Here is a 27,337-nt window from a genome sequence, read left to right as displayed (position 1 = left end):
CTGCCCGGAGTGGTCAACTCCGGGCGGTTGCCTAGCAACAGGCAGCCAATTGCAGGCTGCCTGTTGCTTCTCTGAGACGCCGAAGGGAGCTGCTGAGCTGACTAGCTGAGCATACGGGCGGAGCGGAGGAGCGAGAGACAGCACAGCACAAGTCGTCCAGTACAAGGCAGCCATAAAATGGGGTCTGGGCGTATAAAAACGGGGGCTGGGGGCCGCACAATCATTTTTCAATATGGTAGGGGAGGGGCCCAAAGCATTTTTTGCACCTGAGCCCACGACCCTCTGGTTCCGCCACTGATTTGCACTCAGCACTGCGTGGTTTGCTTTTGCAGCCAAGCATATCATACACAAGAAGTGTTGAAAGTGGTTTGCAAATACATTTATGAGATATCTGTTTCTAAAGGGACCTTCCGGGCGACAGGGACGCGTGCGATCCGTTGTGATGGATTGCATGCGTCCCTGCTTCCCACCCACCTCGCCGCCTGGAGGGAGGTCCCTGAACATGTGGTCAGGTCGACCACCTGGTCGGGTCAGATGCGCACGGGACCGCGCATCGGACCTGACTGTATGTCGGGGAGAGGCGATTTGGTCCGATTTAACGGGACGATTGGTCGCAATCGTCCGAAATTGGACCAAATCGCCTCAGTGGATTAAGAAGTGGTGTATATTACCAACTATTTTTTCTAAATCATTTCCATTTTACTGTACTGAGCATTACTCACTGTCATTACTATGAAACAAAGAAACAAAGTCCTGGAAGTCTTCTCTGGAATCCATGAACTGAGCGATCAATGAGAAGTGGTAGAGAGACACACAAATATCTTTAGGATTTCGAACTGTGTAAATCACCTAAAATAGTAAAAACAATCTTAATTTATTAAATTAGAACATTAGCATGAAAATCCACTTTTAGAAATTGCAAGTGTACGGTACCTACACACTACATCAGGGACTATGTAAAAACCGGACCCGGACTAAACCCCGGACCGGACATCAAAATCTGCAGTCCGGGGCTTGTAGTGTCCGGTCCTCCGGGGGGTGTCCCGTCCGGGGGGTGTCTTGTCCGGGGGGTCCCTGTGATAGCTATCATCAGGGACATGGGGAAGGGGAGATTACAGCCTCCCCGTGTGGTCTGGACCGTCCGATTTTTGCTACATGCCCAGACCATACAGGGAGGCTTTATTCTACCCCTCCTCCTCTACCTGGTGACAGCTGTCACATGAAGCCCCCCTGGACAGGACACCCCCCCCCGGTGGGTCTTGTCCTGGTCCGGTTTTTACCCATACCCCACTACATCATATTACGTTACAGATCTGTCTGTTAAAGATGAGATTATCCTTGTAAATTGAATATTTTCTTTAATAAATACATTTGAAGACATCATTTGAACACGTAATTAATAAATGAATCATTTAAATACATAATAATTTAAAGCACAATCTGGCAAGCAGAATGTTATGTTTTGCTTGTGCATTGATAGCGGTGCTGCCCTCCTATTAGACAAAGTGAGAGTTTAAGCACATATTGCAAAGATGGGAGTTCTATTAAAGATGAGATGTTGGCCATAGCAACCAATCAGATCTTTTCTCTTCTAGTATAGTTACCTCAAGGCATCAAGATTTCCTCCTACAGTCACTATATTATACCCCTTTGGGTATACTCCCCCGCGTTGTACCTGGGATCAGGGCAACAGTCCATCCCGGCGGCGCGCCATCCAGGGGAGGGGAGGAGGTAGCACTTGGAGATGACGCCCTGTCCAAGCATTGCCTCCGCCAATGTGTGAACTGTTCACACTGCACAGCAATGGTTGTCACCAGGATTGAAATGCCAGGTTGCGCGACCTGGGAAATGTGGCTCTGGTACTTTCACACCCTGGACAGCGGTGGTGCGGCCATGACCTGGGGACCCAGCGGGTGTGGCGACCGATTTCTCTGGCAGAAGCTGCGTACGAGGAGGGGCGATGCAATGTGTGTTAGAATGCAGCGCCCAGCGTCTGTCTCCATACACTGTTTAGTGTGCAGCCTACAGACTGCCTTGTCCCCTTGCAGCCACTGTAGCTAGATGTCACCCTGAGTGACAGCTCGCATAGCGAATAGCAGGGCAGAGACCCCTGACCCTGCTGGCAGCGTTTCCTTTCCTGTAGGGAAGTTATAGTGTGATCGTGTGCCTCAGAGAGCGTGTGTGACATCCTCCATGCCTTTTTGCAGCTCCACGTGCACCGGAGCGCGTAAGAGCAAGCCCTGCTGTACTCCCGTTACAAGCGTGACCTTTATACAGGGAGATTCATCATTGGCAGCAGCGTCGACTGGGAGAGATACCGCAGCGTAAACCAGTTAATTGCCATTAACCCTGCACAAGCTGAACGCTACAGATAAGTAACGCCTGAGACTGTGATTCCCATGCATCAGTTGTATTACGCCTGAAGTTAACTACTGAAGTACTGTTGTATTCTACAAGCCTTTCACTTGAATAAACCTCAAGTTGGTTATATCTTCTAAGTGTGTCGTCTAACAACCACACAGCACGTATTTATAGACACTCTGCCAATAGGTTATGGGCCCAGCACGTCACATGCACGAAGATTAACCCCCTAAAGACCAAGTGCTAGCGCAGTACATAAAAGAACACAAAGGAATTATTTCTAAATTGTCATTTGTGGAAGAGTTAACGAGAATGCACAGTACAGGGCATAGCATGAACTTTCCAAAACTCAAAGGCTCAGAGAATTACACTACATGGAAGTTCGCTATGGAAATGCAGCTTAAAAGGGAGAAGCTATGGAAAGTCAAAATAGCCCCAGGAGATAGTCCAAACCCAGAAGAGGTAGACAAGGCCATTGGCACAATAGGCCTGGCTGTGGAGCAGCATGTTTACTCTACAATCTGTGGGAAAGAGTCCGCTAAGGACATGTGGACAACTCTACAAGGTGCTTATGAGAATAAAGGCCTAATGAGGAGGATAAGTCTGAGACGCACACTGTATGGAACAAAGTTGAATGCATGCAAGGACATGAACGATTACATTGATAAGATACTATCGATAGCTCAGCAATTGGCATCTGTAGGAGCAAAAGTGGATGAGGAAGAAGTGGCGATGGTAATGCTGCAGAATTTGACAGAAGAATTTGACTTCCTAGTTGTCGCGCTAGAGTCAAATGAAACCAAGCTTACAACAGAAGTTGTGAGGGCCAAGCTACTACAGTTCCAAGAGAGAATCCACAAGGAAGCCATAGCTGAGGGTTCTGCCTTAGTAGCAAAGGGTGCAAAACCCAAGAAATGCACATTCAAATGTTATGTGTGCCACAAAGTAGGGCACAAGGCTTCAGAATGCAGGATGAAGAACACTAGTGGCATGCACAAGCGGCATGACAAGAAAAACGAGTCAGCACTGAATGTAGCAGACAAGCCAAGGAGGGATCTCTGGTACATGGACTCGGGAGCCTCTAGACACTTCAGCTGCAACAAGGAGTGGTTCAATTCTTTAACACAGTGTACACCCACAACAGTTACCGGGATTGGTGAAAAGGTCCTTACTGCATCAAGTGTTGGGACAATCACAGTGAGACTAAGAATTGAGGGACAGACAGTAGTCACAGATATCCAAGACGTCCTGTATGTACCAGAATTGGGAAGTAACCTCATCGCTATCAGCGTACTCGAGGCAAAAGGCTACAGAGTTCAGTTTGCAAAGGGCAGGTGTATGGTGCATAATGAAAGAGGGACTGTAATTGCTTCAGCAACCCGATGCAACCAACTATACGTCCTAGACACAGATGAATGTGTAGCTTTGGCAGCCTCTGCTGAAAATGAGTCGATGGAACTCTGGCACAGACGTTTGGACACTTAGGATATGATAATGTCCAGAAATTAGCTGATGGGATGGCAACAGGGATCACAGTGAAAGACACCGGAAGACCTGTGTGCGAGAGTTGCATAAAAGGCAAGCAGACCCGCAACCCATTTCCCAAGTTAGCAAGCAGAGCAGAATTACAGTTAGCTCTGGTGCACACAGATGTGTGCGGACCAATGGAAGAGGAGTCAACCAGTGGTTACAAGTACTTCATGACTCTCATTGATGACGCCACAAGAATGACACACGTATACTTCATAAGGAAGAAAAGTGAGGTGGTCAAGAAAATTGTGGAGTACAAGAACCTAGTGGAAACTCAGACGGGCCTAAAGCTAAAAGTCCTGAGATCCGACAATGGGGGAGAGTACGAAAATGAAGCACTAACTGACTTTCTCAAAAGGCATGGCATAAAGCATCAGCTGACGATGGCCTATACGCCTGAACAGAATGGCGTAAGTGAAAGGGCGAACCGAACAATCCTTGAAAGAGCACGAGCGATGGTGAACGATGCTGGCCTGGAGAAGAGTTTTTGGGCAGAAGCTGTATCTACTGCAGTATACCTGAAAAACAGAACACCCACAGTGGCCGTGAAGGGAAAAACCCCCTTAGAGGCCTGGTCTGGGAAGAAGCCAGACATCAGTCATCTCCGTGTCTTTGGGAGCAGAGCTTATGCGCATATACCAAAGGAGAAGAGAAAGAAACTTGACCCGAAATCAAGACAGTGCATACTGCTAGGCTATTGTGAGGAGAGCAAAGGGTACAGGCTCTGGGATGCAGAGAACAGACGTCTTCTAAAATCAAGAGATGTAATATTTCAAGAAACAGCATCACCCACAAAAGCAAAAGAGCAAGAAAAGCAAGCACTAGTAGAGGTGTGTGAAATAGAAAGCATACCTGAAACAGAAAATACTGAAGAGGGAAGCGAACCAACAAACAGAGCTTCCATAAGAAGTAACAAGGGCATACCAGCCAGAAGATATGAGGAAGAATATGCGAATATTGCTTTCAGTGAACCTCAGAGTATTCAAGAAGCGAAAGCGTGCAGTGATTGGGCGAAATGGAAATCTGCAATAGACACAGAGCTATCAGCGCTGAAAGAGAACGATACTTGGACCATAGTAGATAGGCCAAGCAACCGCAAGACAGTCAAGAACAAGTGGGTCTTCTGCAAGAAGTTAAATTCAGAGCCCGTCTTGTTGCTAAGGGATACACACAGAGATCCGGAATTGACTATGGGGAGATATACTCACCAGTTGCGAGGTATAACACTCTTAGATTAGTAGTTGCAGTCGCCACCTTACAAGACTTACTGCTATACCAACTAGACTTCGACTCAGCGTTCCTAAATGGAGAGCTACTTGAAGAAATCTATATGGAATCACCAGATCATTATAAGGAGGATGAACTTCAGACAGAGAAGGTGTGTCTTCTGAAGAAATCCATATACGGCCTAAAACAGAGTGGTCGTTGCTGGTACATAAAATTGGACACAGTACTACTTGAAATGAATTTTATTAGATCAGAGACTGACCACTGCCTTTATCACAAAACTCTGGGAGAAAAGTTGTTCATCATAGCAGTCTATGTGGATGATATACTTATAGCAGGTCACGAAGATCACATCATAAGTGTGAGAGATCAACTAAAACAGAGATTCAAGTTGAAAGACTTAGGTCCAGCCAATCATTTGTTGGGAATGAGAATTGTTCAAGACTTGCAAAAGGGAACAGTCACAGTCGACCAACAAATGTACATCGAGGCAACAATCTTGAAGTATGGGATGGCAGACTCCAAGTCAGTCAATACACCAATTGACAAAAGCATCAAGATTACAAAAGGTATGTCACCAACCACACAAGAAGAAGTAGAGGAAATGCAAGATGTTCCTTACAAGAACGTGGTTGGAAGTCTTATGTATGCAAGTATTGGAACCCGTCCAGACATCACTCATGCAGTCAGTCGGGTGAGCCAATTTGCAATAAATCCTGGAAGGCAACACTGGATCGCAGTGAAGAGGATTCTGAGATACCTAAATGGTACAAGTTCCTTGAAATTAAAATTCGCCAAGACAAGCAATTCAAATTTGAAAGTCTTCTGCGATGCCGACTGGGGAGCAGATGAAGATGATCGTCGTTCCCACACCGGTTACCTGTTCACACTGGCCGGGGCAGCAGTTAGTTGGGCGAGTAGAAAACAACCAACCGTTGCTCTCTCGACAACTGAGGCCGAATACATGGCTCTTACAGAGACATCAAAGGAAACACTCTGGATCAAAGAGACTTTGTGTGAGTTAGGTCTACTTTATGAAGAAGAGACTATCAGCATTGCATGTGATAACAGGGGAGCAATAGATCTTTCCTGTACTACCAAGCACCATGGAAGGTCGAAACACATCGCGATCAGACACCACTTCATCAGAGAACTAGTGGAGAACAAGTCCATCGATGTTGAATACATTGCAAGTGAACAGAATGTCGCTGACATGCTTACAAAAGGACTGTCGACAAACTTGCTTATTAAGTTCGTGAAGGACTGTGGACTTGTCTAAGTTCAAAATGTTGATTTGAAGTTTTGATGTTCTGAATGTCTTTTCTCTCTAACCATTTTTTCGGTTACAGGTATAACAAAAGGACAAAGCATTGTATTAAGTTCTTTTATGTAGCCGAAGACAGCCTTGAGCGAGGGGGAGTGTTAGAATGCAGCGCCCAGCGTCTGTCTCCATACACTGTTTAGTGTGCAGCCTACAGACTGCCTTGTCCCCTTGCAGCCACTGTAGCTAGACGTCACCCTGAGTGACAGCTCGCATAGCGAATAGCAGGGCAGAGACCCCTGACCCTGCTGGCAGCGTTTCCTTTCCTGTAGGGAAGTTATAGTGTGATCGTGTGCCTCAGAGAGCGTGTGTGACATCCTCCATGCCTGTTTGCAGCTCCACGTGCACCGGAGCGCGTAAGAGCAAGCCCCGCTGTACTCCCGTTACAAGCGTGACCTTTATACAGGGAGATTCATCATTGGCAGCAGCGTCGACTGGGAGAGATACCGCAGCGTAAACCAGTTAATTGCCATTAACCCTGCACAAGCTGAACGCTACAGATAAGTAACGCCTGAGACTGTGATTCCCATGCATCAGTTGTATTACGCCTGAAGTTAACTACTGAAGTACTGTTGTATTCTACAAGCCTGTCACTTGAATAAACCTCAAGTTGGTTATATCTTCTAAGTGTGTCGTCTAACAACCACACAGCACGTATTTATAGACACTCTGCCAATAATGTGCACGGGAACGCGCATTGCATCGCCCCTCTTGTCATGTACATGCAATCTCGCCACTGTACATGCGTTTTAACGCTTAAATCGCATGCCCAAATTGCATGTACATCTCCCTAGTGTATGTCACCGGGATGCTCTTTCTATTATATAGTGTTCAAAGGGATATGTGTCAGTTTCAGATATGATCTCTGTAAATGTATTACAGACAATAAGATGCTCTCTGTATTATATGGCCGTCACTAGGACATAGCCTGGATTGTATGGTGATCTCCTGGTTGATATTTGTATTGTGTTTTGGTCACTGGAATGCATTCTGCATCGTTTGAATGCTTTTTGTATTTTAATATTGGTCACTCTGTATTGTACATATGGGCCAATTCGAGTTGGCTCGGTAATCATAGTTGCCTACCCTCCTGCATTCTGCAGGAGACTCCTTGAAATAGCAGTAATCTCCCTCTCTCCCTCATTAGTCTAGCAATCTCCCTCATGTCACCTAGCCCACATTACACTTACATTTTTTTGGGAAAAAAGGAATGAGAGATAGATACATTTACATTGAATCATCAGCGCCATTTCCCAGCACTTTACCAAGTATAGTAGCTCTTACCAACTGCTTTGGGGCTCAGCTACATTTGGATATAAGTCATTTTAAAAGATTCCTCTCAGATGTAGCAGTACACACCCACGCTTCTAGGTGCCACATTCACAATCTCTTTTCACAATCTCTCCATATATGGAACTAGACACGCCCTTTGGGTGGAGCATGACATGCCCTCTCAATGGGGTGCTTTGCAAAAATCTGTTACTAACTATAATCTCCCTGAAACTGTTTTTCAAAAGTAGGCAAGTATGCATGAGATGCCGCCTGTCTGAACATCCGCCCCACTGCCAATTCCCCTGGTAACATGTGAGGGTATGTGTTACGAAAAAACATCCCCTCACATGCCTCCTCTGCAGGAGAAATCAATCGATGGTCTTCGACCATAAAATGATTTCTCCTGCCTATTGAAAGAGAAGTCAGTGGCAACTGACTTTTATTTGCATGTGCCTGCAGGAAGATGGTCCTGTAACGTCAGCCTCCTGCGAATAGCTCGGTGACTATGCAAAACAGCCAAAGCATTCGCAAAAGGGTGCTGCACATACACATAAAAGAGCATGGGCAGTCCCCAAAACATCGGGAAGTGGCCGAACTTGCTATATTGCATATCAACAAGAATCACCCCATAATTCATTAGGATGCTGTATACAGGGCAGCCGAGAGGAATGCCGGGCCCCGGTAAAATTTTGGGGGCATGGCCTAAGTGTGTGTGTGGTGTGGGCACCTCCCACACAGGCCACGCCCCCAAAATGTTTAGAGGAGGGTGAAAGAAAACTGTAATCTCAGCACACCTACAGCATGTGCTGTGCTGTGCTGACAGCAGGCTCAGCATGACCTCTCATGCTGTCAGTGAGACACTCATGCTGAGCCTGCTGTCAGCACAGCACATGCTGTAGAAGTGTGTGCTGCTGTTGCTACCTGGGAGGGACGGAGGGTGAAGGGAGGGGTCGGACCAGGGCCCCTGCGGGGCCCCTTCAGCAGGCCTGGGCCCGGGTAATTAGTACCTGCTCCCCCCCTCTCTCGGCTCCCCAGGCTGTATATTCTAAGCTGCTGGAATGCATTATACAGTATGTTAGGTATGGTCACTAAAAAATAATGGTACTCTTTACCTAGCACGGCGCCCATCTCGGTCATCGCGGGCATTGAATGCACTTAAAAATCGGGTGCAACGCGACCGACGCGATGCCCGCGATTTCCCATAGGGACCAATGTTAAATTTCTCAATTGACCTGATTTTTCTGTTCAATGCCTCAATTGACACGATTTTTCCATAGGAATCAATGTTAAATGGCCCACAGAGGCCAAATAGCCACCCTGAAGTGTGAAATGGCCCCTACAATTGTTAACGCCACCCCACGATCAACGTGAACCCGAAGCGTGGCGAGCGCAGCGAGCCCGCGAGGGGCGGCGGTACGCGTCCTACTACCTTTTCATACCCCCACTATCCACGTCGGCGTGGAGTTGAGAATAGAATAGTGTGGCGAGCGCAGCGAGCCACCGAGCCCGAAGCGTGGCGAGCGCAGCGCGCCCCGCGAGGGGACGAGGATACCTGTGAAGCCCGCGAAGGGACGCGTTTACCTGCGCTCGCCACACTATTCTATACTCCACGCCGACGTGGATAGTGGGGGTATGAAAAGGTCGTAGGACGCGTACCGCCGCCCATCGCGGGCTCGCTGCGCTCGCCACGCTTCGGGTTGACGTTGATCGTGGGGTGGCGTTAACTATTGTGGGGGCCATTTCACACTTCAGGGTGCCTATTTGGCCTCTGTGGGCCATTTAACATTGTTTCCTATGGAAAAATCGTGTCAATTGAGGCATTGAACAGTAAAATCGGGTCAATTGAGAAATTTAACATTGTTCCCTATGGGAAATCGCGGGCATCGCGTCGGTCGCGTTGCACCCGATTTTTAGTGCATTCAATGGCCGCGATGCCCGCGATTTTTTTACCTGCGATGCCCACGATCAAAATCGTGGGCGTCGTGCTAGGTAAAGAGTACCAAAATAATTGCTACGTTAAATAATCATGTTTGGATGGTGCCATTTTTTAACATATATTGCTTAAAAATATATATATTTTTTAATTGTATATAGTAGTAGATGGTGTTACCCTTGAATCTTTTTCTTTTCTGGTTGATTTTTACAAACCTTAGCTTTTGTTTTGTAGAACGACTGTGGAAACAAATGTATAGGAAGGTGGGTTGTGAGAAGTCGGGGAGATTGGAGTTGTTCAACTTTCTCTCTTGATGTACGCTGCTCGAGCCAGGGTACGCGGTCCCAGCTATATTGTGTTTTAATTGGTGTAGGGTCTCCATTGCTATGAATTAGGGTTAGGATATCTTGCAACCATGTAGTTCCTATAATTAAAATAGACATACTGTATTAACAAATCATTCATAACTGTAGGCTGCGCTGAACACAAGAATAAAAAAATAAGTATTACAACCTTGGATAAATGTCTAAGAGGCAAATGTACCATGCCTTAAGAGAGAGAGATAAAGTGGTTAAATGTCTAAGAGGCAGATGTACCATGCCTTAAGAGAGAGAGATAAAGTACCAGCCAATCAGCTTTTCTGCCTATCTACTACAGGTTGAGTATCCCGTATCCGTGCATCCCGTATCCGAATTATTCCAAAAACCGTGGTTTTTGGAATAATTCGGATTTTTTTTTTTTACCCCCCCTAACCCTCTTTTCATACTTACCCCGAAAAGGGGGTGGGGCGTATGCAAATGAGGGCGCGGCTTATGCTAATTAGCCGCAACCTCATTTTCATACGAGAATAGACGCTGTGCGCATGCGCACAGCGTCTATTCTACTAGATTGGGGGGTCTCCCAACTGCCACCCCCCGCAGCGGGACAATGCCTGCCGCGGGTGGGACGTCGGGACAGGACCCGAAAATCGGGACTGTCCCGACGGAATCGTGACGGTTGGGAGGTATGGGACACTCTGCTACACTGAATACATGCCTGTGCCCTGTAAGCAGAAAAGCCTGGCACGGAATCTGTACTTTACTTTACTGTGTTCATCTGGGGGCCAAGGTGTTTTATTTTTGTGGGGTACATGTGTGAATGATTTTTTTTTTTTTTATGTGGGTGCTAATGTGATTTTTATGTTCATGTGTGTGTTTCACCGTGGGGGACTGATGGTGCACTAGGCATTTCAGAAATCATGTTCGGTGTGAATTTTGTCCAAAATTTATGCTGAAATGTTAAAAAAGCCAAGTTTTATTGCTTACAGTGTATCCGGAAAGTTTTTACAGTGCATCACTTTTTCCACATTTTGTTATGTTACAGATTTATTCCAAAATGGAATAAATTCACTTTTTAGCTCGAAATTCTACACACAATGCCCCACAATGACAACTTGAAAAGGGTTTTTGGAAGACTTTTGCAAATTTATTAAAGATAAATAACTAATAAATCACATGTGCATACTGTAAGTATTCACAGCCTTTGATATAAAGGCAAAATTGAGCTCAGGTGCATTCTGTTTCCACTGATCATCCTTGAGATGTTCCTACAACTGTGGTAAATTCCGTTGATTGGACATGATTTGGAAGAAACACACCTGTCTTTATTAGGTCTCACACTGGACAATGCATGTCAGTGCACAAACCAAGCATGACGTCAAAGAAATTGTCTGTAGACCCCTGAGACAGGGTTGTCTCGAGGAACAAATCTGAATAATTTTACAGATAAAAATCTGGTCCCAATGAGCACAGTAACCTCCATCATCTGTAAATGGAAGACGTTCGGAATCAACAGGACTCTTCCTAGAGCTGTTTGGCAGTCTAAACTGAGTGATCGGGGGACAAGGACCCTAGTCAGGGAGGTGACCAAGAACCCAGAAAGATAACCATCTCTGCAGCAATCCACCAATCAGACTGTATGGCAGAGTGGCCAGACAGGAGCCACTCCTTAGTTAAAAGCCAATGACAGCCCACCTGGAGTTTGTCAAAGGACTCAGACCAAGAGAAACAAAATTCTGATGAGACATAGACTGAATTCTTTGGCGTAAATGCCAGACGTCATGTTTGGAGGAGACCAGGCACTGCTCATCACCAGGCAATACCATCCCTACAGTGAAGCACAGTGGTGGCAGCATCATACTGTGGAGATGTTTTTCAGTGGCAGGAACTGGGAGACTAGTCAGGATAGATGGAAAGATGAATGCAGCAATTTACAGAGACATCCTGTATGAAAACCTGCCCCAGAGCGCTCTTCAGACTGGGGCGGCAGTTCTTCTTTCAGCACACAGCCAAGATATCAAAGGAGTGGCTTAAGGACAACTCTGTGAATGTTCTTCAGTAGCCCAGCCAGAGCCCAGATTTGAGTCCAACTGAATATCTCTGGAGAGATCTTAAAATGGCTGTGCACTGACACTTCCCATCCAACCCGATGGAGCTTGAGAGGTGCTGCAAAGAGGAATGCACAAAACTGCTCAAAGCCAGTTGTGCCAATCTTGTGGCATCATATCCAAAAAGACGAGGCTGTAATTGCTGCCAAAGGGCCATCATCAAAGGCTGTGAATAGTTATGTACATGGGATTTCTTAGTTTCTTATTTTAAATAAATTTGCAAACATCTCCCAAATTTTATTTTCACATTGTCATAATAGGGTATTGTGTTTAGAATTTTAAGGGAAAAATAAATTTATTTCAATTTGGAAAAAGTGAAGCCTTGTGAATACTTTACAGATGTACTGTACATATAAAGTAATAACACAGTACCTGATTTGGGATATGTTACATTAAACACATCATCGTCACGAACTTCAAATTCCTTAGATGCATAGTCTAAGCTTTCTTTCGAATGCACATAAATAGGTGCCTTAATTCCTTCATATTCAACGTACTCCTTAGTCATCTCCATTATGAAAATACCTGAGGGAGAGAAATAAGAATTACCAAAAGGTAGAAACATTTTCTAATAAAATAAGTATGACCACAGCCATAGTACTAACTTGTTTGTTACTGTATGTTATAAGACACTACTTTTTAAAAGGAGAACAGAGAAGACCTGGATTCATTCAGCCATAAATTCAGAGCTTGCAGTTACCCTGATGCAAATTATCAGTGGGCGAGGTACAAGGCTGACAGATATTGTGGATTCGTGGACAGAACTGTATGAGCAGAATTTCCATAATGTTAGTGGGGCAGATGCACTAAGCTTCAAAAGTAATAAAATGGAGAGGTGATAAACAGCCAGCCAATCAGCTCCTGTCTGATATTTTTCAAACACAGCCTGAGACATAGCAGGTAGGAGCTGATTGGCTGGCTGTTTATCACTCTCCATTTGATCACTTTTGAAGCTTAGTGCATCCGGCCCTGTGTGCGAATTGGAAAAACCCTCTAGTTGGAAACCAATAATATATGAGGACTGCTAATCTGAGGTATTGAGGATTTTATGGAAGTACATCACCAGTAGAAGCAAAGGAACTATGGCAGAATAAAAGGGATTGTTTTAAGGAGCATGGATATCAATTATTTTGTCATTTCATCTTGTCCCGTCCTGCTACCATATTTTGGGCACTGATTTGACTGTTTTAATTTGAGCCGTTACCTCTTTTAACACTCTATTTCTAAAGTATCTGCCTCCTTGGCTCATTGACTACCTTTCCTAGATGTTGGATCTTCCTAAGCCGCCCGGGGCCGCTGCTGACAGTAGTATGCATCAATAGCCGGGGAGAGAGATACAAACATCTTTGCCGCGACCCCGCCAGACTGCGAGCGCAGGCAGATCCTGGACGGGAGGCAGCACGCTTGTTACCAACTATCCGTGCACCTAGCTCCTAGCCTCTCTTCTTATTTTCCCTTACCACCAGCAAACCACACAGACACAGGGAAAACCCGAAAGGTGACCACAGTGGCAGTGTGGAACCTTAGGAAGAGTACCAGTGTGGAAAAGACGGAAGTCCTACCAAGTGGGAATTCCTGTTAAACATCAGTGGATTTAAGGTGAAAACACACATCCCCAAGAGGTCCGGTGAGCTGACAATCTCTTCTTATAAAGAACTGTTTTTTATGTTTTGTGGAATACATATCCCTTGTTTTATTGGATTGTTTTTTTGGTCTGATTTGTTTTGTATAAATAAATTGATGCAAATTATGTTGCATATTTTTGGATACATTGGTTGAATCCTGCAAACCCTACAGATTTATTGGACATATTGTTCCAGCGCTGTGGTCAGCCTTTTTACGTACTTTCTTTGACTTATTCTTTGGAATCACACTAGGATTGAATTTTTCCTATTGGGGCTAAGCAGCAGCAGGAAAAGTGCGCTTGAGGCTGTTTGGACTGCTTTTTCTTAAAGAGTCATTTTAACTTAACTACTATGTATTACCACAGTGACATTGCACCTTCTGAGCTTTATTTAACACAATTTTTTTTTTAAATAAAAAAAAAACACTTTTTTCACAAATTACAACTCACATTGCATAGGGTTTATATTTTTGTGAATCCAGTGAAATGGGTACAAAAAGCACACACAAGTTGCTTTGCAGGGGAAAGGGGACTAACTGTGCACAAGCTTGGTACCTGATATTCTTACATGAGATTGGGTATGTATATGCATTTGTAGTCGATGACTTGTGTGCAGGTGCTCCCCAGAGAGTATTCGGGTGTATACAACAGGGGGAAAGAAAAGTACTCTTATTGTTTTTTTTCTGAGGGGGAGAGAGCACTCCTATTTAAAACCTAGCTTAATTTTAAAGTGGGATAAAGCAGGGATCACTATCCCTTTCACAACACAGCCTAACAGTGGACAAACCAAGACAGTACACAGAAATGTGAAATCAGAGAATTAGTTTCTCATTAATGGTTATACAATATACATAGGTGTAGGGAATCAAAATGGCCTAATTCAGACTTGACCTCTAATTAAAGAATTCGCAAATTGAGCGATAATCGAATGACTGCGCATGCATACCATATGCATCGTGAATGGGCCAGGAAAAATAGTGATAGAAAATGCATATGGATCTTAAGCGCCATGGAGCTGGACTTTGACAGGAAGCCAGCATTTGGCGTTTATGAGGAGGGTCTCAGACGTCAGCGATGACCACTTCCAGCCTGTCTCAGTTGCAGATTAGTGGAAGTCTTAGAGTCACATTTGCCCTGAATGCAAAAACTGTTTGATGGTTTAGGAATTACGTATGGATTTGCGAGTTGATTGTGATTAGCGTTCCTTCCTCAATTTTCTTGCAATTTAGCAAGGGACAATTTCTCTTTCTGTCTGGGTGGAGACTTTCTACTTGAGGTCTACTGTGAATTCTCACATTAGCGGTCAGTTCTGAAAAAGGCTTTTAGACAGAGTTTTTCAGGTATTCAAAAGAAAACAAAAATGTTCATGGTTTCAATTTACAATGTACACCAACCAAGCGGACACTAATGACTGAAAATAAACATAGACTTTGATCAAGACAATTCAAGGCAAATGTCAGGCAGCTCATAAAAAAAGGCTCTTATGGTTAGGTATTCAAATTTTCAATATATCGCTTGTAAGTTGTCATAAATCACAAAATAGGATGGCAGGAGATCTCTGTGATACCAGATTTCATAAATAATCAACAAAGCAGAAAACGTATGATTACATACAATATGCAGGCATGTGTTTTATTGATTATATTGATTATATTCTGCAATGTCAGCTTCATCATACCCTCTGCTTGGCTTATGGGTGGTAGGCAGGGCCGGTGTAAAGCTTCTCGGCACCTTAGGCAACACTTCAACCTACTGCCCCCCCCCACCCACACACACACACACACACACATATGCACACACACACACACACACACACACACACACACCATTCTGCCACCAATACCCATTTTCCAACCCCTTGAGGCATACTGGTGGGGAGGCTCCCAAAAATTGTGTGGACCTCCCAGCCCCCTGGGAAGGTAGGCAAGACCTTCTGCTTTCCCAGCAGGCCCCCCACAACCCCCCCTTTGCCACTCACAACAGAGTACAAGGAAGAGGGTCAGCAAAGCAGGGAATAATGTCTCAAAGAAAATTATTGAGGTGAGGTCTTAGAAGTTCCATAGTTGCCACTTGCATTGAGTACAACAGGGATCTTCACAGAAACCCTTGATTTTTTTGTAGGCAGACTCGGTGCACCCCCCCTTCCCGGATTCCGGAGCCCTAGGCAGCTGCCTAAATATGCCTAATGGTAGAGCTGTCCCTGGTGGTAGGGGGATAGGGGAAGAAAGAAAAAGAGGGGGTAGCAGCGTATAAGTAAGACCCCTGCAATGTAGGATCCCATCGCTGCGGCTTCTCGTATTGTGCTTCTCATAGTTCTCCACTTCTGCTTATTTCAAGAGAAAGTTTGCCTTAGGCGCTAGAGATAACTGGGGTGTAACTTGCTACCCAGCAGCAACCACGTGAGAGGGTTGCCAACCTCTAAAATTACAGAAACACAAACAAAAACGTGGGGCGCTCTTGGGTACCAGGATGATAAAATTTATTAAACACACAGTATTACATATAACACACAATTAATATACAATAATGCATGAAAAATGTAAAATTAAAAATAAGAATAAAGTAAACAGTTGGTTGATAAAAGCACATCCGATTAATTATGGCGCAAGTATTTACTCAGATTTTTCCACAAGTGTGACTTTCTTCTTTGCCTTATTAATAGGGTCTAGCAGATGGATATACACAAATGTATAGGATTCAGTTCCTTATATAATGATTACAGTGTCCACTTATTTTACTGAGACCAGGTGTAAATACAGATGGCTAGTGTGCACACTATAAATGATGTTGCAGGGTAGTGTTTGGCAAAAAGCGGTGTTTTTGAAGCCAGACTGGGAACAAGGACTTCTGTTTTTAAATATGGTGAAACAGTGTCCGTCCTATCCCTTTTTAAGCTCTTACCAGTAGATGTTTGCTGGCGTTTCAAACTTTCACTGGATGGAAGGGTCAGCACCGCAGCGCCCGCTCTCTCTTTCCTCCGCTTGGCTTTAGGAAATGATATTACCGTTCAGCCGGTTAATGAGATGCAGCAAGAGCCACTTCCTCCTGCAGCCTTCTCCGCTTGGAGACTCACACGGCGCTCTGCCACAGCGTCCGTGGGTAGCGATGGACTTCGCGGCTTGGAGGGAGTGTATGTAGTTGGCTCAGCGTCTAGCGGGTATTCTGGTGTAGAGAGCGTCCTTCCTATGGTCCTTGCTGGAACGCGTTTCGCCGCACACTGGGCGGCTTTCTCAACCGAGTAGCATTTGCTTATTTGCCAGAGCAGTACCCCCTGGCTAAACTTGTAGTCTGATTTACAAGTGAGCAAGTCCAAATGTATCGATTACAGTTTTGGGGTTGAAATTATAATAGGTATCTGCAATGCTAAAAACTTTATTCGTAAATGGCAACTCCCCCTGTGGGGTCACAGTGTTTACATTTCTATGCACGCAGTGGTGTACACCATCCAAAGTCACATTGCTTATATTTATGTGAACACAGTGGGGTATGGAACCTACAGCACACACAAATGTGTGGGATAATGCTGCCCTATATGGAGTTTTGTACTGCAGTTCCACTGCAGGCAGTGATAATCAAAACAACACCAGTGTTCAGTTGTCCCAAGGATTAATGCTCACATACCCTCCAAATGTACCGATTTAGCTGGTACAGTACCGTTTATTAACAGTCTGTACCGGCTAAATCAAAGTGTACCGAATGTAACGGTTTTCTTTCGTTTTCAGACGGCTCCTCAGTCCGGTCCCGGACGGTACTTGAAATCTATTATCTGGCCCGTTGCTGCCTTCTGCACCCGTTCCCAGTGATGCATCGCGGGTCCCGGACCAGCATGCATCGCCCTCTTGGGACCTGATGCATGCGCACTCTGAATATCTTCCCGAAGTGGCGGTCTCTGGCAGGACCTGCTGTGTGTTGATGAGGTGTCCCCCTGCAGCCTCCTGAGCGGTGAGTGTGCAGGCTGTGCCTGTGTTCTGGTCATGGGGGATCACCGCGGTTTATCTCTTCTGTGTGCCCGGCTCCCTCCTCTGCCTCCTGTAACTTTTGGTGGGCTGTTATACTGCTTTGAGGTCTGGGGCTGTAGTTAGATGGGACTCAGCCTTTGTAGATATCTGGCTCCCCCCACCCTTGTTTATACCTGCCAGATAATACTGATATATATTATAATGCTCACATTCAGAAAGGGGTGACCACGCCCCCTTTTATATCAGTGACCACACACAATTTTCATGTGACCACGCCCCTTTCTGTGGGTGTACCGATTTCTGCCCTTCAAATGTTGGAGGGTATGTGCTCAGCACCATTGTCACCCACTTAGACAATAGATGTGCCTTCCAAATTCCTGCACTATAAAAATAAATATTTGATAAGTTTGTAATATAATAATTTATTTATTGACCAATATTAACACTAAGGAGCTTGAGGGGGGTGGAGTGGACAGATACCATAGGTCAGCTCAGCATTCTAGTGAACAGGTAGGGGTCAACTCAGAGCTCAAGTGGACAAATAAGTCAGCTCAGTCAGCATGGAACAGACAGTAGAGCTCAGTACTGGACAGATAGATCAGCCCGTCACAGCTTAGACACTTTCAGCACATCGGCACTCTGGTGGTCCTGTGGGAAATGGTGCCCAAATCACCACTGTATCAAATTTAAAACCCATGAGATCTGACGATGGGATGATGACGTTTTGCCTCAGGAAAACCAAAGTTCACTCGGATTTCGGAGGTTTGGGTGTGCTTGGGTTTCAGAAAGCCAAATCCACTCATCTCTGGTATGATGGGATAGATAATGGAAACTACTGACGAGGAAAGGGATATAGGTGTACCTAGTTCAGATGACTTGAAATGTAACAAAGTCATAAGGAATGAAAATCACATGCTTGGTTGCATAGGGAGAGGGGTGTGCTATAGCGGGCCAGTATACCAACATCAGAATCCTGACTGCCAGTACACCAACAGTTGGGTGAGCGCAAAGAAGCCCCTGGCGGTCTCGTTGCACTCACCACACCGTGGGCTTGTGACTCACTGCGCTCACCACAGGTTCTATTCTCCCTTTATTGGCATAGTGAATCCACTTTACCATAACCATACGGGAAGGCTGTCAAACATTTTTTTTTACGCATAGTTCATGTTCTTTTTTCCATTTAGTTAAATACATTTTTAAGTTATTTTTCCATGCAATATTTGCATACGATTCGATCTGTGATGTGATTTAGCACACCCCCACTATCCACATCAGCCCGAAGCGTGACGAGCCCCGTGAGGGGATCCATTACGCGTCCTACCGACCTGTTCATACCCCCACTATCCACGTCGGCGTGGAGTTGTTTTTATAAAGTGTAGCCAGCGCAGCAAGCCACCAAGCCCGAAGCGTCGTGAGCCCCGCGAGGAGTCACGAAATACACGTCAAGTAATCTGTGACGTGGATAGTGGGGGTATAAACAGGTCGCGAGGATGTGTACTGTGTCCGCTCACCATGCTTTGGGCTGCAATCGTATGTAAAGCATATGCAAATCACATGCAATATTTGCATACCATTTGCATGCGATTGCATACGGTGCGATCCGCAGGGAAGTGCCGCCGTGAAACTACACAAGTACCATCATATCAACTTAACACAATTGACATACTTTAAACAGAGAAATAAGTAATGTATTAAGGATCTTCCAAAGGCAATAAATAGTGATAAAGCAGAATAATGCAAAGTCATACATGAAGGATCTTCCAAAGGCCATAAATAGTGATAAAGCAGAATAATGCAAAGTCATACATGAAGGATCTTCCAAAGGCCATAAATAGTGATAAAGCAGAATAATGCAAAGTCATACATGAAGGATCTTCCAAAGGCAATAAATAGTGATAAAGCAGAATAATGCAAAGTCATACATGAAGGATCTTCCAAAGGCAATAAATAGTGATAAAGCAGTATAATGCAAAGTCATACATGAAGGATCTTCCAAAGGCCATAAATAGTGATAAAAACGTATAATTCATACATCCCAACCGTCCCGTTTACCACAGGAACATCCCGTTTTTTGTGGATGTTCCTGCACCCTCACTGCAAGGCCACACCCCCAAAATTCTGGGCGCTGCTTGCGAAGGTCTAGCTGGATCACGAATGAAGGTTGGGAGGTATGTAATGCAAAGTCATACTGTACATTATGGATCTTCCAAAGGCCATAAATAGTTATAAAGCAGTAAAATGCAAAGTCATGGATGACAGTTATACGCTATGTAGACCCAAGGGTGAGTGAGTTGTAATGGTTTAATGTTTAACATCTTCCTCATGTTACATACAAACATAAAATGTATCCATCTAGTCTACCTACAGTATGTACACGCACCCACTACGGTTAATTTTTGGTTGGGAACAAGTTAACCTAGCAGTATACTTCTGGGCTGTGGGAAGAAACCGTAGTACCCGGAGGAAACCCACGCAAGCGGGCGGAGAATATACAAACTCCGTACAGTTAGGGCTATGGTGAAAATCGAACCCATGACCTCAATGCTGTGAGGCAGTAATTAACTAACCATTACACTATACCTACTACCGTTCTTATATGGTTTGCAATCTATTAAATTAATTCTAGCTTAGTTATCACTATCCCACCTAATAAAATCAAACAAATGCAAAGAAAAGTAAGGTAGGAATATGTAGTTTTTCATAATTTAATTCACTACGTCAACCCTTTCTGTTTGTCCCTCTCATTTAAAATGTAAACTCTTATGAGCAGGGCACTCTTCCCCATACCCTTCACCTACTCTCCAAGGTGGGGGGGTTACGAGGTGGAACTGTGTTCCACCACCTCTAATGGTGAGGTGGAACACTTTAAACTCCACCTTGGCCCTGCAGAGTTATTCTCACAGAAAAACATTATATTTTGCAGGGGGATTCCAAAAACCCTACCATTGGCCCTGTCTCTCTACCTTATGGGGGGGGGGGGATTTAGGGTGAGTAATTAGGTGGCATAGAGAAATTAGTTCCCCCACCTCTACATGACCACTTTAAACCCTGATCGTGAGATCGTTTGTAATTAGATTGACCCCCTTTTTTTTCAAAAACTACCAAAAACATAGATTTATTAATAATTAAGATTAGACATCCATTGCTGATAACTGATAAAAAATGTTGCCATGTTTAATGGTCAGAAATCCATTATTACATAGTAATGACTGGCCTGTGACCAGATAATATCATAATTCACATACACACCCTTAATACCAATAGCGGAGAGAGATAATGAGAACCAGTAATGTCCTGGGTGATCACATAACTCCCCCTTACTTTCTGCAATCGTCAAACTCTCCTGCCTGGAGCTCCTCAATTTACTGCACTCGAATTGGTGAATAGTGGAGCCCTCCCATCAATGTGATTGGTGAATTACCAGTGCTATTAACCAATAACAGAATTATTCAACCAGTCACTAGCTACTGGAGTAATCCCAGAGGACTGGAAAACAGCGAATGTAGTCCCACTACACAAAAGTGGAAGCAAGGAAGAGGTAAGCAACTATCGACCAGTGAGCCTTACATCAGTAGTAGGGAAATTGATGGAAACACTCTTAAAACAAAGAGTTGTAGAATATCTCAAAACCAGCAATTTACAGGATCCAAAACAGCATGGGTTTACTGGGGGAAGATCATGTCAAACAAATCTTATAGACTTTTTTGACTGGGTGACTAAAGTAATAGATCAAGGTGGGGCTGTAGATGTAGCTTATCTAGACTTTAGTAAAGCTTTTGACACTGTCCCACATCGCAGACTGTTAAATAAACTTGAAAGCTTGGGATTGGATTCTAAGATAGTTGAATGGATAAGAGCGTGGTTGCAGGACAGAAAACAGAGAGTTGTAGTAAACGGAGTACAGTCAAAGGAGGGAAAGGTTACAAGTGGAGTACCCCAGGGATCTGTACTTGGACCGGTGCTTTTTAATATCTTTATTGGTGATATTGCAAATGGAATTGAGGGTAAAATGTGCCTTTTTGCAGATGACACAAAGGTATGCAACAGGGTAGACACACCAGGAGGGGTAAAACAAATGATTGAGGATCTAGGCAGATTAGAGAAATGGTCAAGAGAATGGCAACTACAGTTTAATGCCAAAAAATGCTAAATCATGCACTTGGGTCTCAGAAATCCAAAGACTCAATATGGTATAAATGGCACTATAATGGAAACTACTGAGGAAGAGAGGGATCTAGGTGTCACTATTTCAGGGGACATAAAAGCAGGTAGGCAATGTAACAAAGCAATGAAGAAGGCAAGTCAGATGCTTGGTTGCATAGGGAGAGGTATCAGCAGTAGAAAGAAAGAAGTAATAATGCCACTGTATAGGTCATTGGTACGACCTCACCTAGAGTATTGTGTTCAGTTCTGGAGGCCATATCTCCAGAAGGATATAAATACATTAGAGACTGTACAAAGAAGAGCAACTAAAATGGTGCATGGCCTACATCACAAAACGTACCAGGAAAGACTAAAAGATCTTAATATGTATACTTTAGAGCAGAGAAGGGAAAGGGGGGACATGATAGAAACTTTCAAATATATCAAGGGCTTTAACAAGGTACAGGTGGGAGACATTCTTCACAGGAAGAGGAGCAACAGAACACGAGGACATGCACTGAAACTAGAGGGAGGAAGATTCAGGGGAAATGTGAGGAAGAATTTTTTCACAGAAAGAGTAGTAGTTAAGTGGAATAGCCTCCCAACAGAGGTGGTAGACGCAAATACAGTAGTACAATTTAAACATGCTTGGGATAAGCATATTGATATCCTTACAAAAAAATAAAGATCAAATATGGTTTGAGGTAACATGTTTAAAAAAAGGGGCAGACTAGATGGGCCAAGTGGTTCTTATCTGCCGTCAAATTCTATGTTTCTATGTTTCTATTTACAAATCAGCATTCTAGCAGACTTTCCAGTAGTGCAGTCACAAGCTCCTCCCACTAAATGCCAGTTCATGGTGGATATGAAAGCCAGCCTGAAGTTTGACATAGGAGGCATTCCGGGCACTCTGAAATTTGAATAGGAAACATCTGCCCCATTTAATGTTATGGTAGTTTGGTAATATTGATTGAGCCACTATGTTGGAAATTATCTACACAGTACAGGTGGAGCGCCTGTCACCCCCGCCAGCCGTCGGAAGGGGGTGCACGCGCATGAGACACTCACCTGCCCCATTCCAACTGAGCTGCCCGCTACCTCCCCGGTCCCCACCGCCGCCCCAAACTCCCCCCTAACCCTGCCCATCTCCCTGAAGCGGAGAGGGGCAGGGTCACGCTGCCCAGCCGCCAACTGACTGGGATGCGCGTGCGTGTGAGACCCTCGTGCGTCCCAGTCTAATGGAGTCCTTCTCCACCAGCGGGAAGATTCTGGCGAGTGGCGGCGATGAAAGAGAGCGGCTCCATCTGTATATTCATATGCAGTAGATTTCTTAACTTGGGTAATTAATTCATAACTATTCTTTATAAGCACATATTACAGTTTAAAACGTTGCCGTTAGTGATGTCAGCACTCACTGATGAAAAAAATCTGCTTTTGGAAAATAGGGTTATAAAAATTCGACAGAATATTATTATTATGTACTACGGAGTATATTGGTTCCTCCCCTCCACCCCCTCACACCAGGAGCCATTACCAGGGGGAAGGGGGGGGGGAGTGAATCCAGAGGCGGATTTTCCACGCAACCTAGGCACCTGCCTAGGGACCAGTAGATCCCAAGGGCCCCCTTAAAGATCTCCTGATTCTCCAAAACGTCCCAGAGCATTGTGCAAATACTACCAAACATCACGATATCACTTACACCTGCCTACTCTCCCAAAGCCGCTTTGATAGGATAAAAATGTTTGGACACACAAAATGGTCTCATCCACTGTATGTGGGCAGTCAGTTTATTTTATATGTGACCCTGGTATTACCCCTACTTCAGTGGCGTAACTATAAATACTGCCCCCCCCCCCCCCCCCACACACCGGTCAGTCAATGTCAGACGGCAATGGTGTCCCGGCAAGGCGAAGTGTCTGTGTGCTGTGCGGTGTCTGCTGCTCACCTAGTCCTGCTGCTGCTCCCAGGATCACCGTCCACAGCAGCCCCCTCCCCAGACATTTCCCCGCATATCTTACATCTGGGGGAGACATTTCCCCGGCGTCTGGGGGGTGCGCAATTCCAGAATCTGGGGGGGGGGGGGGAGCGCGCATTTCCAGCATCTTGGTGGGGGGTTAAAGGGCAGCGCAGGGCACACATATTCAGTGTCTGGGGGGGGGGGGAGTAATGAGAGGGCTGACCAGGGCATACATGTACAGCGTTCTTCCCCGTGCTGATGTGCCCCTGTAGAGCCGGCGCCCCCGCCACCGCTAGGGCTGCGGAGCGCTAGTTACACCACTGGCCTACTTCCAAAAGACATAGGGCCAGATGCACTAAGCTTCAAAAGTGATAAAGTGAAGGGTGAGAAACAGTAATGCTGTGTACACACGGTGAGATGTGACATTAGATTTTGACTATATAGTCAAGATCGCACGCAGATCGCACAGGTTTTTTTACCTTGCGATCCCTATGCACGCTCCCGGGACAGCACAAATCGAAATCCAGATAGACAGGGCAGCAATGACTATATAGTGTAAATATAATGTAGATTGTATGAATTGTACAGAGATAGAAAAGATTGTACAGCCCTCGAATCTTAAGTCGAATAACAAGGGAATCTCACCGTGTACACACCATTAGCCAATCAGCTCCTACCTGCCATGTCATAGACTGTAGCTGATTGGATGATGGTTCATCGCTCTCCATTTGATCACTTTTGAAGCTTAGTGCATCTGGCCCATAGAGCTTGTTTCGGATTTTGTGCGCAATGCTGTTGGTCGCTCAGCTGAGCATTTATCGGTAAACTGTGCACGTGCAAAGCTACTCTATCGATGCTGCCTGCAATAATATAGTGCTATGGGTTGTTTGAGGGTGGAGGGCCCAAAACCAGTATCTTGCATAGGGCTCCATGTGGTCTAAATCCTCTTCTGAGTGAGTCAGTCCATCAAAAATTGGGAAGCGGTCATCTATTAGAATGAACTTAGGTCTACAGTCATTAGGTCGACCCCACTAGGTCGACTGGCAGGAAGGTCGACCTGACTTAAGGTCGACATGGGCCAAGGTCGACATGACTTAAGGCATACCTCCCAACTTTTGACCTGGAGAAATAGGGACACTCGCGCGGCTTATGCTAATTAGCCGAGGCCTCATTTTCATACGAGAATAGACGCTGTGCGCATGCGCACAGCGTCTATTCTACTAGATTGGGGGGTCTCCCAACTGCCACCCCCCCGCAGCGGGACAATGCCTGCCGCGGGTGGGACAGCGGGACAGGACCCGAAAATCGGGACTGTCCCTCTAAAATCGTGACAGTTGGGAGGTATGCTTAAGGTCGAATTTGCATAAAGGTCGACATGAGGAAGGTCGACTGGTCATAAGGTCGACATGGGTTTTTCACTGTTTTTTGAGCTGACATGTGCCGACAGGCGGTATTTCATGCCCTACCATCCACCAGGGCGTGGTGGGAGAATAAAATAGTGTGCCCGAAGCATTGCGAGCGAAGCGAGCGATGCGAGGGTCCGATTATCATTGCCAACTGTGTCCATGTCGACTGTGTCGACATTCGGATAAAAAAACAGTGAAAAACCCATGTCGACCTTATGGCCAGTCGACCTTCCTCATGTCGACACTTATGCAAATTCGACCTTAAGTCATGTCGACCTTGGCCCATGTCGACCTTAAGTCAGGTCGACCTTCCTGCCAGTCGACCTAGTGGGGTCGAACAAATGACTGTAGACCTAAGTTCATTCTGACAGATGTACCGCTTTCCAAAAATTAACCCTCTGGGCATGTCTGGCTTGGGACAAAAATTTCTAGAGAAATATAATATTGTCACTTCTTGCTTTCCATTAACATATGTGTCCGTTTTTTTGTGTCTCCGAAACACTGCCATCTGTTGGCAGCGAGTGAAACTACATCTCTTTCTCTCTCACACATGCACAATCACAAGGTAGCATACTAGCATTCGAAGCATTTGCTTCGAGCAGGCTTACTAGTATAGTATATCAGAGCTTGTGCCCATTTCTTTTTCTTTTAATATCTGCAACAACAAATTAAAATTCCATACATGTACTGCATTCCTTTACACAGCTGTATAGAGCAGTACTTATATAATGCTGTGTACACACGGGGGCTATAGGGGCTATAATCGCTGGGAATATGGTCGCAGGTGACCATATTGCCAGTGATGGAAGTGTGCCCTGGCGATAAATCGCCGGGTGCGCGCTCCCGTTTTCTGCCCCATTGTAATCGCTGGTCGCAGGAGCTTGCTCCTGCGACCATCTAATTACCTCTGCGGCTCCCCCAGCAGAGGTTCCTTTTCATCAGCGACCATCTCTGGTCGCTGATGAACAGGAGACACTGAGCAATATATTGCTCAGCAACCGTGTGAACCTTTCTGTGTCCACCACGTAATATCAACAGAATCTATCTTATATTTGAAATATGCATACAGCGTAAATGTATAAGGCAAGTTACAGGACAATAATCAGTTAAGAGCAAGACTAGAAATAAAGAAGGTATCTGAATCACAAATGATATAAAGTTCACTAACAGTATTATATATTTTTCTAGAACGATTTTAAATATTAAAACACTTTTGCCTCCAGTTATGTTCTATTTGTGGAAATGCATTCAACAAGTTTGCAGATGTGGCACATTGAGAATATATATTTTGGAATTGTTCTGCTTCTTACCTTAAAAGTTGTATTCCAGCAGCTAATACAAAATGAAGCAAGCACAGCTAGAGTATAAGCAGGCTGGCTTATGTAAATAAGGGGCTACACAGGGAGTACTGTTACAGAACTTTATAGCGGTGTTTTATTAGCATAAGAATGTGTCTAAGGTCACTGCGTTCTCATTGGTAGTTCTGTATGTAAGGCAGGAACTCTCTCTGTGGGTACAAAGCCTGCATTCCATCGCTATCAGCACAATACTTCAAGGCTCGTGTTTTCATCTAGAGTTCAGTCAACTATATGGAAGGATTTCCTTGTGAACTTTATGCTTAGTGAGGAAAAAAAAAACTCCCAGATGTTGAAGGATAACAAAAAAAGGCAGGAGGGGGCCTGCGCAGGGTTGCCTACTTTTAAGCTGCCCTCTCCGGGAGAGGGCAGCCAGCTAGCCGATGAAGAGGGCGGGGCCGGCGGGGCCCTTGCACTTGTCATTACTGGCCTTAAACTGCATGGGAGAATATTATGTCAAAACACAGAGTAAAGGCTGTATAAACTTGGTCAATGGGTAACCTGGGGGAGGGACAGTTATGCGGGTGGGTGAAGGTCTGGTACGGGTGAGTATGGGCGTACTGTGTGCACAGTAGGTGCGGTTTCGGGGGTGTAGTGGTACCGCTTGCAGAGGAGCAGGTGTGTGCATGCATGGCGTGGGTGGGGGAGTGGCAATGTGGGGGTATTGCAGTTGTCTTTGGCTTAGGTGCGGGGTGGGCACAGGTGGGGGAGAGTCGTATGCGAGTGTGCTGCGAATGGAGGTGGGGATGGGTGCGGTGCTGCTGGGGGTGCGGGAGGGTGTCCGGGTGTGCTGTTGGTGGGGGATGTTTGGGTGCGGCATGTGG

The 27,337-nt window shown here is 45.2% G+C and overlaps 1 protein-coding gene across 3 annotated transcripts in view; it reads right to left on the bottom strand.

Annotated features, from left to right (window-relative positions):
- The window catches only part of LOC146042463 (3-beta-hydroxysteroid sulfotransferase-like), a 49,957-nt gene that overhangs the window by 9,991 nt on the left and 12,629 nt on the right, over window positions 1–27,337 (bottom strand). The window contains exons 1-4 of one of the 3 annotated variants that reach the window (XM_083162456.1): window positions 26,469–26,623; window positions 12,442–12,594; window positions 9,860–10,068; window positions 723–849 (exon numbers count right to left, since the gene is read on the bottom strand). In XM_083162456.1, the coding sequence (XP_083018582.1) occupies window positions 723–849; window positions 9,860–10,068; window positions 12,442–12,583 (478 nt within the window). In that variant the 5' untranslated portion in view covers window positions 12,584–12,594; window positions 26,469–26,623. Of the gene's footprint in view, window positions 1–722; window positions 850–9,859; window positions 10,069–12,441; window positions 12,595–26,468; window positions 26,624–27,337 lie in introns of those variants that run through there. The other 2 variants (XM_083162454.1, XM_083162455.1) reach the window with 2 other exon arrangements.

Source organism: Crinia signifera, chromosome 19 (genome assembly GCF_055691185.1).
Source record: "Crinia signifera chromosome 19, ASM5569118v1, whole genome shotgun sequence".
NCBI lineage: Eukaryota > Metazoa > Chordata > Amphibia > Anura > Myobatrachidae > Crinia > Crinia signifera.
The sequence above is the reverse complement of the archived record's forward strand: the minus strand, read 5'-3'. Positions and strand labels throughout refer to the sequence as shown.